The following is a 13,762-nucleotide window of genomic DNA, read 5'->3' on the forward strand; positions in this document are numbered from 1 at the left end:
TGATCGCCAAATAATTGATGCTTTTGAATTCTGGTGCTGGAGGAGACTCTTGAGAGTCCCATGGACTGCAAGAAGATCAAACCTCTCCATTCTGAAGGAAATCAGCCCTGAGTGCTTACTGGAAGGACAGATCCTGAAGCTGAGGCTCCAATACTTTGGCCACCTCAGGAGAAGAGAAGACTCCCTGGAAAAGACCCTGATGTTGGGAAAGATGGAGGGCACAAGGAGAAGGGGAGGACAGAGGACGAGATGGTTGGACAGTGTTCTCGAAGCTACCAGCATGAGTTTGACCAAACTGCAGGAGGCAGTGGAAGACAGGAGTGCCTGGCGTGCTCTGGTCCAGGGGGTCACGAGGAGTCGGACACGACTAAACGACTAAACAACAATCTTCCAACATTCACCTTCATGGAGTTCTAGTGTTATGAGAGAGGAAGGAAAGCTTTTCTCTATGCACTTTCTCTATGCCACGTCAACTTTTAAACAAGCCATCAACCCCTGCCCCACCCCTTTGTGCAGGAGTGTTCTCCCTTGTCCAGACAGCCTCCATCAGGCGACTCTTGAGAGCAACAGGTTTCCAAGATGCAGCTTGGATGTCTAATTAGGTCAGGTTTCTCCTCCACGGACTTGTCCTTGTTGTTTTTCCTTACCCCAACGGCTGCTTGCCAGAAGCGCTGGATAGGCTGATGTAGCATGTTAGCTAATCTTCTGCAATAACCATCGAGGATGCCAGGGGGAACCTAGAAACTCAGAGCAGTGCTGGGTGGCTACAGGCCAAAGATTTCAAGGTCTTGACAAACAAACACCCATCTGGGGCCCTCTGCTTGGAAAAGAAACTCCTTCTACTCCTCCTCCTTCTTCTCCTTCCCTTTCTCTTCCTCCCTTCTCCTTCTCCTCCTCCTCTTCTTCTATCTCTCTGATGGCTTTGGACTCGGACTCAGAACCAGAGGAGTCTCAGTCTGCACCGGATCCTTTGCCTCAGGCATCATCTGAACCAAGTCTGGGGTCTGATCCTGAAGAGTCCCAGTCTGGACAGGTTCCCCTGCAACAAACACCAGCTGGGCCGAGTCAGGGGCCTGAGCCTGCCCTGGCTCCAGATGCGGGGATGACCTTGTTGCCTCCAGCTGGGCCATCACTTACAGCTGCTCCACTACCGGTTGGGTCAGGGGAGGCTGAGGCAGCCCCTGGGTCTAGTATCCCACCGACGTCTCCCGAGCTGCAGAGATGAAGGTCTGAGAGGAGAGACCTGAGTACTCGCAGGAGGAGTGCTTACCTCTGGGCGAAACAGGGAGGTGAGTCGCCAGGGGATCAGGACCAGCCACTACCCCGACAAAGATAAAAGGCTGTCGGACCCTGCCCCAGGTTGCAGAAGCATCACTGCTGTATGCCTGACCCTGCCTGGTTTCCTGCCTGCCTGACTCCTTGTGGAACCCTTGGATTCGGGACCAGACCTGCACCGCATTGCTCGGGTTACCCCCAGGCCCAGCAAACCCTCTTCTTCTCCTTCTCCTCCCCTTCTCCCCCCCCTCTCTCTCTCACACACAGCTTTCTCTCCATGCTTAGGTCCAGCCTGAATACTTCTAAATTAGCTCCTTTCATTGGCGAGATAAAGCCACAGCGTGTCGGGAGGCAACATGGGGAGGCAAGCTGAGCATTTGCTCACCCACCCAGAAAAAAACCCCTCTGAATCAAAGAAATCTTGGTGGATCCAGTTCTGGCTGGTTATGTCAGAGCCCAAAGAGGACAAGAACTCGCACCACTGCACACCCTACATACCAACAGCTTTTTGTCGATGTTGCAGGTCCCACCTGAGCTTTGTCTCCGGCAGGAGTCTTCAATCTTTTTCCAATTTTAAATCCTAGCATGCATTTGCATATCCACTGTAGAAAACCCCTCTTTACCCTCAGATATTTGCATGGTGGTAGACACTGGCATAGCATGGCGGCCCAGAGGGGCTGTTGCCCCAGGAGAAAAATTGGGGTGTGTGTGTGTGTGCAAAATTTCAAAAGAAAAATAAACTGCTTTGAGGGGTTTTTTGGGGAAAAAATACAACAGCAATCTAGCGGTGCAAAAATTTCATGAAATAAATAATAATAAAATAAGTGGCCGCTGCTGCTGCCCCCTCCCCAGCTTCCCTCTGCTGGGAAGACCCTTCCCTGTCACCATTGCTGCTGCCCCCTGGCCCTAACCGGGGGCACAATACTTGCCTTGCCCGCCCGGGGCAACCTATGCTACACCACTGGTGGTAGAGTTACTTTAGAGAAAACTCTCCAGTTCAATTCCTCAGCATTTCCAGTTCTTATGGAACAGATACGGGAACAGATACGGGAGACAACAGACAGTTGCACTAGAATCAGGGGTCGGCAAACATTTTCAGCAGGGGGCCGGTCCACTGTCCCTCAGACCTTGTGGGGGTGCTGGACTTTTTTTTTTTTTTAAATGAATGAATTCCCAGAAATAACCCAGAGATGCATTTTAAATAAAAGGACACATTCTGCAGTGGTACCTCGGGTTAAGAACTTAATTCGTTCCGGAGGTCCATTCTTAACCTGAAACCGCTCTTAACTTGAGGTACCACTTTAGCTAATGGGGCCTCCTGCTGCCACCACATGATTTCTGTTCTCATCCTGAAGCAAAGTTCTTAACCCAAGGCACTATTTCTGGGTGAGCAGAGTCTGTAACCTGAAGCGTCTGTAACCTGAAGCATCTGTAACCCGAGGTACCACTCTACTCAGGTAAGCCATTCCCCCTCACGACTCTCCCCTCCCTTCTCCACAGCAGTGGATGAGCCCCGGTGGCTGCCTACCTGTGTCTTGCAAGCGGCAGGGGCTGGCGGTGGCGGCGGGACGATGAGCGGTGTGCGAAAGGGCTCTGGAGAGGGGCCAGCAGCAACAAAGCCTGAACTGAGCCTGCTTACAACAGCGGCCACTCAAGCGCTAATGCTGCTGCTGCTGTCACCAACAAAGCCCAGCGCCCTTCCTCTCTGCTCTAGGCAGGGCAGGGAGAAGCCAGGAGGAGGGAGGGAGGGAGGGAGGGGGGGGCCGCTGAATGTGCACCCTGGCACATCTCAAACGATCAGATCCCCAGCGATTCCCGGACCGTCCGCGGGCCGGATCCAGAAGGCAGCTGAGCCAGATCTGGCCCCCGGGCCTTAATCTGCCTACCCATGCACTAGATGGACCAAGAACCTGACTTCCTGTTTTCCCCAAGACTGAGAATTCCACTTTTTTTCACTGCAAGCCCAGGTAAGGCAGAGAGAGGGTTAATGCCATTACCTGAATGCAGCCCCATCCGTACCCTGATGGGCACGTGGGGGAGGTGTTTCGCTCGAAACGACCCCACGGAGCTGAGGATGTCCAGGGACATGTTGGCGATCTCGGAGGCATGTCTGTGGCCGTTGCGTTTCGGAAGTCCTGAAGCCACCATATAGGCGTCGCCGATGGTTTCCACCTGGAAATCAAAGAGTATTGTTTTTCCCCAAAGGGCAATTAGAACTGCAGATGGGTAGACTAAGAACTGAAGGCTAAATGATGCTCACTTGTGCGGCTTGTCATGGACCAGTAGGATCTGCATCAAGCAAGGCTCATAGGCGACCAGGCCAGGTTCAAAGTTCTTGTGATGCTGCACAACTTGGGCCCAGGATACCTGAAGGACCCCCCCCCTCAGGCCCTTATATCCCAGCCTGAACACTCACACTCAGATCATCTGGAGAAGTACGGTTGGCTCTTAAGACTCCACCTTCATCTGGAGCCTTCTCTAGAACTTCATGTTTCCCTCACACACACATCCTCCTCCAAAGTAGGTGCTCCAAGACCTCACCTTGTAGACGTCATGATGGCCAATGATGGCATCAAACAGAGTGTAAAGGTCATTGAGAAGGTCCACAATCTCGATGGGCTCACTGAGGGCGGAGATGGTCGTGAAGCCAATGATGTCGCTGAAGTAGATGGTGACCTCGTCAAAATACTCAGGTTCAACGGTGGCCCCGGTTTTCAGCGTTTCCGCCACCGACCTGAAACGACACGAGGATGTCAACCTGAGCGAAGGGAAGTGCAGAATCTTCTAAGGCTTGAAAGAATGGATGAAAGAATGGATAAAGTTAAAAAATACTGAGCTATTGGACTTAGAAGGTTTTGATAACAGATTTGGTTGGCACGAATATCTATGGTGTGAGAAAAGAAAGATTCATAAAGGTTTCGAAAACCACATCTTTAGAAGATCTCTCATAGAAATATGGGAGAGATATAGAAGTTTATTAGAATCAAGAACTCCCCACTGGCTATCTCCGTTAGAAGTTATGAGTCTTAAGAAAGTCAATATGAGGGGGAACTGGATTACATATAAAGAATTGATTATAAAGGAAGGAGGAAAATGGAAAATGAAATCCTATGAAGAAGTGAAAGAGTATGTGTATGATTGGTTGCATTATTATCAGGTTAACGAAATGTTTAAAAAGGACTTAAAAGAAAGAGGTTATGAGGAAAAAGAATCAAAATTTCAAATAGAAATAATAAACAATGAAAATAAAATTTTGTCCAAGATGTATAAAATCTTGCTAGAATGGTATACAAAAGATGAGGAAGTTAAATTGGTTATGATACACTGGGCCAGAGATTTGGGTTATAATATACAGTTTAATGATTGGATAAAACTGTGGAATGAAAGTATAAAATTTACGGGATGTACTGCATTAAAGGAAAATGTTATGAAAATGATTTATAGATGGTACATCACACCTGTGAAACTGGCAAAAATGTATAAAACATGTAATAAGTGTTGGAAATGTAAAGAAAAAGAAGGAACATTTTATCATATGTGGTGAGATTGTAAGAAGGTGAAGGGCTTCTGGGAAATGATATCTAATGAGATGAAAAAGATGTTGAAATATACGTTTGTTAAGAAACCAGAGGCTTTTCTTTTAGGAATAGTAGGAAATGAAATAAATAGAATGGACTGTAAACTTTTCCAATATGCAGTAACAGCAGTGAGAATATTATTGGCCCAAAGATGGAAACAGGAACAACTGCCGACGCTCGAAGAATGGAGAATGAAACTGATGGAGTATGCTGAACTGGACAAACTAACAGGAAAGATCAGATATATACGAGATCAAAAGTTCATTGAAGACTGGGGGAAATTTTCAGACTATCTGAAATGTGTATGTGATGAGCAAATAACGCTAGTGGGATTTCAAGAAGTTCTGTAAATGATAGAGGACTATTGTACTGATGAAAACTAAGTGTGTGAAGGTTTATAAAATGCAATATAAAATTAGGAAATGCGTATTTAAAATTTTTGAATAATGGATGATTGTCAGAGAGGTTGAAGGAAGTCTAAAAGAGAAAATATGTGATAAATTTAGATTGGATACTATAAATGTATGTTGCGAAATTTAATAATTTTTTTTTTTTTTTTAAAGAGATGTCTTGGCAGGCTGTTTATGGATTATTTAATTATTGCATTTCTATTCGACCTGCACAACTCTGAATATCAGCGGCTGGGAACTGTAGGAAGGAAGAGCACTGTTGCATTCAGTTCTGATTGTAGGTTACCCACAGGCATCTGGTGAGACCAGGATGCTGGCCTAGACGGGCCATTGGCCTGGTCTAATTACCTTCTCATGTTCTCACAAGACTTTGATTCCAGACCCCTCATCATGCTGGCCACCCTCCTCTGGACATGTTTCAGTTTGCCAATGTCTTCCTTCAAATGTGGTGGACTCTGATAGCCTGGAACTCGGGCTCAGACTCGGAACCAGAGGTGTCTCAGGTGTCATCTAAACCAGTGTTTCCCAACCTTGGGCTTCCAGCTGTTTTCGGACTACAATTCCCATCATCCCTGACCACTGGTCTTGCTAGCTAAGGATGATGGGAGTTGTAGTCCAAAAACAGCTGGAGGCCCAAGGTTGGGAAACGCTGATCTAAACCATGTCTGGGGCCTGGTTCTGAAGAGCCCCAGGTTCCCCTGCAACAAACACCAGCTGGGCCGAGTCAGGGGCCTGAGCCTTCCCTGGCTCCAGATGCGGGGATGACCTTGTTGCCTTCAGCTGGGCAATCACTTACAGCTGCTCAACTGCCAGTTGGGTCAGGAGAGGCTGAGGCGGCCCCTGGGTCTAGTAACCCACTGACATCTCCCGAGCTGCAGAGACTGAGGTCCGAGAAGGAGAGACCTGGGTACTCGCAGGAGGAGTGCTCGCCTTCAGGCGAGACAGGAAGGTGAGTCACCGGGGGATCAGGACCGGCTGCTAACCCGACAAAGATAAAAGGCTGTCAGACCCCGCCCCAGGTTGCGGGAGCAATGTTGCTGTTTGCTAGAACCTGCCTGAGACCCTGTGCCTGACCCTGCCTGGCTTCCTGCCTTGTGACCTGCTTTGGCCCTGTTGGACTGACTCCTCACGGAACCCTTGGATTCGGGACTGGATCTGGACCTGCTCGGGTTACCCTGGGCCCAGCACATGGACAGAGCTGGACAAAATATCCCAGTGTCAGGGACGTGGCTGAATCGAATGCCTGGGAAGAGGCTGACTCTGGAGACAAAGGAATGCCAGTACAGAAGGAGCCAGAGTCTGACTCTGGAGACAAGGGATTGCAGCCACAGACAGAGCAGGAATGGGTTAGTTCGGGGCCTCCTTCACTGAGAGTTCCCAGACTCAGATAGAGCAGCAGACTCGGAAAGCTTGCAGGCAGAGGGAGGGGAGGAGATAGATGATATTGAGGGGGTTGCTATGCAACCAGGGAAAAGGCAACATTTGGAGGGATCTTCGTTTGATAGTGGGGGGAGTTCACCCACCTTTTCCCTGAACCAGAAGAGCTGAAAGCGTTAAAATGCAATGGAAGTACAAGAGAGGAAGGACTGGACTTTGGCGCCCTTCGTGCTGCGAAAGGGGCAGAGACTCAGAGTGACCAACTCGTAGCAAAGAGCAGCAGGCTCGGAGCCACGCTCCGGATATAAATTGTAAATAAACATGCCATAAAACTGCCGCAGACTCGTTAATTCTTATGGGGGCTTGCTTGCCTGCCTGAGATCATTACACCCAGCAGTGGCTTTAAAATCTCAGCAGACCCCTGTGCGATGTTAAAATCCAGGTACTCCTCCCCTTCCATTCTACATTATTGTTACAGCACCCTCTTGGTTCAGTGTCCAGTACGGACAAACCAGTTGTGCTCCCCTAAAGCCACCTGTGACTCCAGATCTGACTTGACCAGTGTAGAAGATACAGAATTCTTCTGATTTTTTAAAAATTAATTTTCCAAAAAGTTTTTTAGACAAACAAACAAACAAAAATCTCAACCTTATTTGAACCAATCTTAGTAACATTGTTAAGTGACTTCCTCGTATCCCCCTGGTTGAATTTCGATGTATATCATGTTAACAGTTTTCCAAAGCCAATATTCTTATAAAATTAACTTAATCACTTATCATCTTTCTTTCTTTCTTTCTTTCTTTCTTTCTTTCTTAAATTTGCCATTAAACATAATAATTCACCACATTACATAATTAAATCCTAAGCCTATCTGACAAGAAATACCAACAGTGGAAGATTGGCAGATGAAGATGATGGACTTTTCGGAGCTAGCCGACCTGACTGGAAGAGTCTGTGACCAGAAGGAGGAGGAGTACCAGGAGGAATGGAAGAAATTTAAAGACTATTTATTTAAATATGTTAAGTTAACTTAATTGGAATAGCTTGCAAATATCAGAAGATACAGAATTCTTGGAGGTCATTCCCATTTCACGCAAGGTTGAAGTGACAGAGTTAAAGCGGCAGTGACCATGAAATATACTCAGAGTCGAGAGTGGATTTCATGCTCTTTATTCATAGTGGTGAGGAGGGAATGAAAGTTTCTCCAAAGTATCTGATTTATATACATTATTTACACAATGGGCTACACGTGATTAGTTAATTCCAGAATCCACCTGTAGACCAATCAGGTTGTGGATTCACTTCCATCTGGAGCTGGATTGGGTGGCTCCTGCAGACCAATCAGGCTGCTGCATTGTTCTAGGACCAATCAGACTGCTGCATTCTGAATCCTATTGTTCTAGGACCAATCAGACTGCTGCATTTTGGATCCTATTCAACTCAGTACATAACAGACCAATATTTGTCGCTCGCTTCTCTTCTTTCTCTCCAGTCTGCAGCAGCAGAAGCAGCGCTTTTCCCCCACTTGGAAGCAGCTTGGGGCAGAGCCTACATGCGGCAGGGTTATTGCCCTGACATTTCGACTTACAGGGGAAGCATCTGAGTCAGGAGTTTATCCGTCTTCTGCTTTTCCATCTCCAGCTCCTCTGTCCGCTCTTGGATCAACTCTTCCAGGTTGCTGGAATACTGCTCCAGCATCCGCAGCATGGAGTCGATGATATTGGTCCGTTTGCCTTTATTGATGGATTTGAACTGGGGTTGGAGAATTAGAACAAGGTTCTTTGGTGCTCAGTTCTCCAGCTGACTCAGGAAAACTAAGCTGATTGGGTAAAGAATAGGTTAGGCACAAGTAAGAACAGATGGGTGGAAAGCATAAGGTTTTATCCAGTGAAGTTATACCCAGAGCAGTCCTGTTGAAAATAATGGATCGAAGTTCATCATGTCCATGATTGTATTCATGCATTCATTCTTCATAAAAAATATTTATATACTGCTATTCGTTAAAAATACCAGCGTGGTTTGCAACAACTGCACATACAATAATACCTTGTTTCTCGAACTTAATCTGTTCTGGAAATCCATTTGACTCCCAAAACAGTTCGAAAACCAAGATACAGTTTCCGATTGGCTGCAGGAGCTTCCTGCACTCAAACAAAAGCCACGTCGGACGTTCAGCTTCCGAAAACCATTCGCAAACCGGAACGCCTACCGTATTTTTTGCTCTATAGGACGCACCCGACCATAGGACGCACCTTGTTTTAGAGGGGGAGAACAAGGGAAAAAAATCTCCCCCTCTCTGCTTAGCGCCCCTTCAGCGAAGCGGCAGGAGAAACGGAGCCCCTTCCATTTCTCCTCCCGCTTCGCTGAAGGGGCGCTGTGCAGCTCTCCCTCTCTGCTGAAGCTGGCGGGAAATTGCGCTGCGCTCCAAAGGCTTCAGGCGTCTATCCCTGAAGCCTGGAGAGCGAGAGGGGTCAGTGCGCCTCGACCCCTCTCGCTCTCCAGGCTTCAGCAAAAGCACCTCTGCGCTTCGGAGGCTTTGCGTTGCTATCGCTGAAGCCAAGGAGCCTGCATTCGCTCCATAGGACGCACACACATTTCCCCTTCATTTTTGGAGGGGGAAAAGTGCGTCCTATAGAGGGAAAAATATGGTACTTCCAGGTTTGAAGTAGAGGGAAAAATAGAGGGGAAAATACGGTACTTCCAGGTTTGGTGTTCGAGAGCCGATTTGTTAGGCAGCTAAGCCATTTGAGAACCAAGGTATTACTGTAGAATGAAAACCACCCCAAAATATTAAACTCAGAAATCAGCTATTATAGAAAGATGCATTCTTAACTGCATAAGCCTGATGGAATGGGAACAAGGAATGACCTCTTGAAAGATCTCATCAAAGCTTGGCCTTCGATCTGGTCTCTCACTCCAGCACTGTTTCATGAGCTGAATGCATTCCAGAGGGGCATTTTCTGGAGAAACACTCGGGCGATACAACGGCGGAGGCTTCTTCAGTTTGCGGATGATTTCTGGAGCAAGGAGAGGGTTTCACAATGACAGCATGCCCTAGCCTGGTACCCCACCCCCCAGTCCCTTACAACTATCTCACCAAATAGTATTGTCCCAAAACTAGATCTTCCTCCTTAGAATATTTTTTCCTTGCCACCACCACCTTTGAAGTCATCCCATGTTGTCATAATGATGTAAAGTAATTGACAGGTGGGTGGCTGCGTCCACTTGTCGGAGTCGACCCATGAGTGCTGGGGGCACAAGGATCTGGTTGACTGGCCTGATCCAGTTCTGCACCCCTACCAATGAGTGCACCACCTCGTGCAAACAAAATAAAACTGCCTCTTTTGGATCAGTATTGTCATTGAACTTCTACTCAGCATTGACCCAGAACAGATTCCAATGTCTAGTCAGCAGAATAAAAACTTAAACATGTTGCAGGATTCCCAAAAAATACAGGTGAAACTCGAAAAAATAGAATATCATGGAAAAGTTCGTTGATTTCAGTAATTCAACTTAAAAGGTGAAACTAACATATGAGATCGACTCATGGCATGCAAAGCGAGATCTGCTTCTACTTCTCAGAGGTCCAATCTTGCTCTATTTGCAATCCTTGTTTTGCTGATTTCATTGAATATTCTAATTTTCTGAGATGGTTCATTTGGGGTTTTCATCAGCTGTACGCCATGATCATCACAATTATAACAAAGAAAGGCTTAGCATATCTCGCTTTGCATGTCATGAGTCTATCTCATATATGTGTTTCACCTTTTAAGTTGAATTACAGAAATCAAGAAACTTTCCCACAATATTTTAATTTTTCGAGTTTCACCTGTAGAACAAAAAAAAGGCTTGACAGATCTCACTTTGCATGTCATGAGTCTATCTCATATATTAGTTTCACCTTTGAAATTGAATTAGTGAAAGAAAGGAACTTTTCCATGATATTCTAATTTTTTGAGTTTCACCTGTAGACCAGAGGCAATTGATATTCCATCCAGCAGAGCTTTACTGCTACTGAAGGCAAATGAGCATCATGGTCACAAATCCAATACATTCAGGATTGGCCCTGTCCATAAGAAATCCAGTTTCAGCAGACTTAACTGAAACTTGCAATAACTTATAATAAGTCTAAACCTTAACACTAAGCGTACTTTGTACAGAACACCACACCAGAAGGAAAAGAGATAGAAAAAGAACGAGTGAAACCCAGGCTCCTTCTGGCCTTACTTTTATAGTCAGCATCACCTAACAGAAGAGATAAGAGAACCAGTTTAAAGCAGCTGTACTCAGCTTCTCGGAAGGAATAACCCAAACGTCAGGAACTTCCTGCTTGTTTCTTTCACAGAGAGAAGCTTCCAGAACCCTCTTGAATTAAGTAGAATAGGAAAGATCTCTAGACATCAGATCAATACTTTCTGCACTAAGAAATGCAGACTGACAAGTATCTAGCCTAGTCTTCAACACTGGCCGGCCAAATCAAATGCGTGTGTTTGATTCTATTTTGCTGCACACATTCAAATACCGGGGCTGGAGGAGCGGATCATGCTCACCTTCAGCTGACATTTCAGACATGCAGTATGGGGGCCCCCGAAGAACAACTTCTTGAAGGATAATAGAAAAACTATAGACGTCTCCTTTTATGGTGCCTTTCGGGGACATCGCTGGATTTCTCAATATCTCGGGAGCTGTCCAGAGCAATTCTGGGAGGAAAAAAGATAAATTTATCCAGAATCAACTTGATCGCCTTCCCCTCTTTCCTTTCTCTTTTCTCCTTCTGTGATGGAACTCCCATTTGGGGACTTCCCTGGTTTTTTCTGGCCCACGTAGGACCAGTCTGGATAGTTGGCTTTGGTGAAGATTTGACATTTTCATCCCCCAAAAAGTTTTTGATTTGGGTTTCTACTGAAATGAGGCTGCATTTTAATGTTGCATTTTAATCTTGTTGTTAAGCTGCATTTTAATCAATTGTTTCTATACCTGGTGTTAGCCACCCTGAGCTCAGTATTGGCTGGGGAAGGCGGGGTATAAATAAAATTTATTATGATTGGTATTATTATTATTATTATTATTATTATTATTATTATTATTATGGCTTGCAGGAAGGACCACTGTGTTAGACTGCAAGTAGTGAAGTCTCTTGACACTATTAGAGACTAAGTCCCTATCTGCACTGAAGAATTTCATTAAGTTTTACCCCCCAAATGTTTACTGTCATGGCTTCCTTAAAGAATCCTAGGGACTGAGTTCTTTCAGGTGAACTCAGAGCTGTTAACAACACAGAAACAAAAAATTGCCAAGCAACATGACACATTGCAGTACTTGAATAAGCAGTCAGATCAGTGGTTCTAAAAAAAAATAATAATTCTTGCCACACCCTTTGAGAACCACTGAGTTAGATAAATGAATCAGTAGTCTGATTATTGGCTCAGCCTCTCCCAAAGGCCGCCCTAACTAGCCGTACAGTGATGGGTCCCTGCAGGACTTTCTAGGGTGGGAAAGTCAGGCTGTCTGTGCCACCACCAAAAAGGCCCTGTTCCTCAGCTGACGGGGAGGCCTGACCTCAGAGGTCAAAGAGAGCCTGCGGAAGGGGGCCGAGAAGAGAAAGTGATCCTTTAAGGTTCCAGATCCTAAGCGAAATCAGGGCTGGGTGGCGAACCTCAGAACCAGGGGGCAAATGTGGCCCTTTGGACCTCTCCTCCTGGCCCTTGATAGTGTCCCCAGACCACGACTTCTCACCTCAGCCTACATCCATCACCGGCTTTGCTTCACACTCACCTTGAGTGTTTTTGCCTTGACTTCAATATGTCACTGAACTCTGAAAAAAAAAGCCCTTGTTTGCCTGGGTGCAGGACAAAGAGGAGTGCGTTTGTAGAAATCAGCTGATGACATTTATATTCCTTTCTCCACCAACTTGTGCCTCTGGCCCCACCCTTCACTGGTGTGTGGCCCTTGGAAGGCTGCTCAGAAGAGGATGTCACCCCCAGGCTAAAAAAAGGTTCTGTGCCCTTGATTTTGAGCTATTAAGGGGAAAACGAACACCTTGAATTGAGCCTCAAAATCAGTGGGTAAGAAGTGCAAAGCAATGCAGATAGAACTAGGGTTATATACTGGCCTCGGCCCAGTAGACCTGAAGGAGCATCTCCATCCCCATAGTTCTGCCCGGACACTGAGGTCCAGCGCCGAGGGCCTTCTGGCAGTTCCCTCGCTGCAAGAAGCCAAGTTACAGGGAACCAGGCAGAGGGCCTTCTCGGTGGTGGCACCCGCCCTCCCACCAGATGTCAAAGAGAAAAACAATTACTTATTGCAAAGTATTGGAAGACATCAGATTTACCCACTCTGGAAGAATGGCAGATGAAGATGACAGACTACATGGGACTGGCAGAGATGACTGGCAGAATCCGAGACCAGGAGAAAGAGACAGTGGAAGAAGATTGGAAGAAATTTAAAGACTATCTTAATAAATATTATAAAATTAATGAAGGCTAGAATTGACATGGGTTTAAAAATTATGTGGTTTTCAGGGGTGTTGATTATGGAAAAAGAACAGAATTATTAAAAACTATGGGAAATAAGGGAATGGATTTGCTGATTAGATAATGAAATTAGAATACAGAAGGGGGAGGTATGAGGAGGTCGGGGAAATTAGGTTTAAGAAAATAAGGATTGAAATTATACTTGTTTCTTTTTGTTTTTTGTTTGTGTATGTTTTTATTGTTAAACTTTAATAAATATCATTTTTTTAAAAAAGAGAAAAACAATTACCAAACTTTTAGAAGACATCTGAAGGCAGCCTTGTTTAGGGAAGCTTTTAATGTTTAATAGACTATTGTATTTTAATATTCTGTTGGAAGCCGCCCAGAGTGGCTGGGGAAACATAGCCAGATTGGCGGGGTATAAATAAAGTATTATTATTATTATTATTATTATTATTATTATTATTATTATTATTATGGATGGGCAGCATCATTTTGCATCAGCTGAGGTTTCTGGACCCTTTCCAAGGTCAAAACCACAAACATACAGAGCATGACAATTACCGTATTTTTTGCTCTATAAGACTCACTTTTTCCCTCCTAAAAAGTAAGTCTTATGGAGCGAATGCAGGCTGCGCAGCTATCCCAG

At 45.7% G+C, this 13,762-nt stretch overlaps 1 protein-coding gene across 1 annotated transcript in view; it reads right to left on the minus strand.

The window, feature by feature from the left end:
* Nucleotides 1-13,762, minus strand: part of LOC309340620 (retinal guanylyl cyclase 2-like) — a gene marked incomplete at its 5' end in the record, with an annotated part of 53,189 nt that overhangs the window by 12,841 nt on the left and 26,586 nt on the right. The window contains 5 exons of the mRNA XM_081859504.1: nt 3,273-3,447; nt 3,817-4,009; nt 8,229-8,392; nt 9,509-9,657; nt 11,191-11,340. Of these exons, the coding sequence (XP_081715630.1) occupies nt 3,273-3,447; nt 3,817-4,009; nt 8,229-8,392; nt 9,509-9,657; nt 11,191-11,340 (831 nt within the window). The remainder of the gene's footprint in view (nt 1-3,272; nt 3,448-3,816; nt 4,010-8,228; nt 8,393-9,508; nt 9,658-11,190; nt 11,341-13,762) is intronic.

This window comes from Podarcis erhardii, assembly GCF_964252035.2.
Source record: "Podarcis erhardii genome assembly, chromosome: 4".
NCBI classification, from domain to species: Eukaryota; Metazoa; Chordata; class Lepidosauria; order Squamata; family Lacertidae; genus Podarcis; species Podarcis erhardii.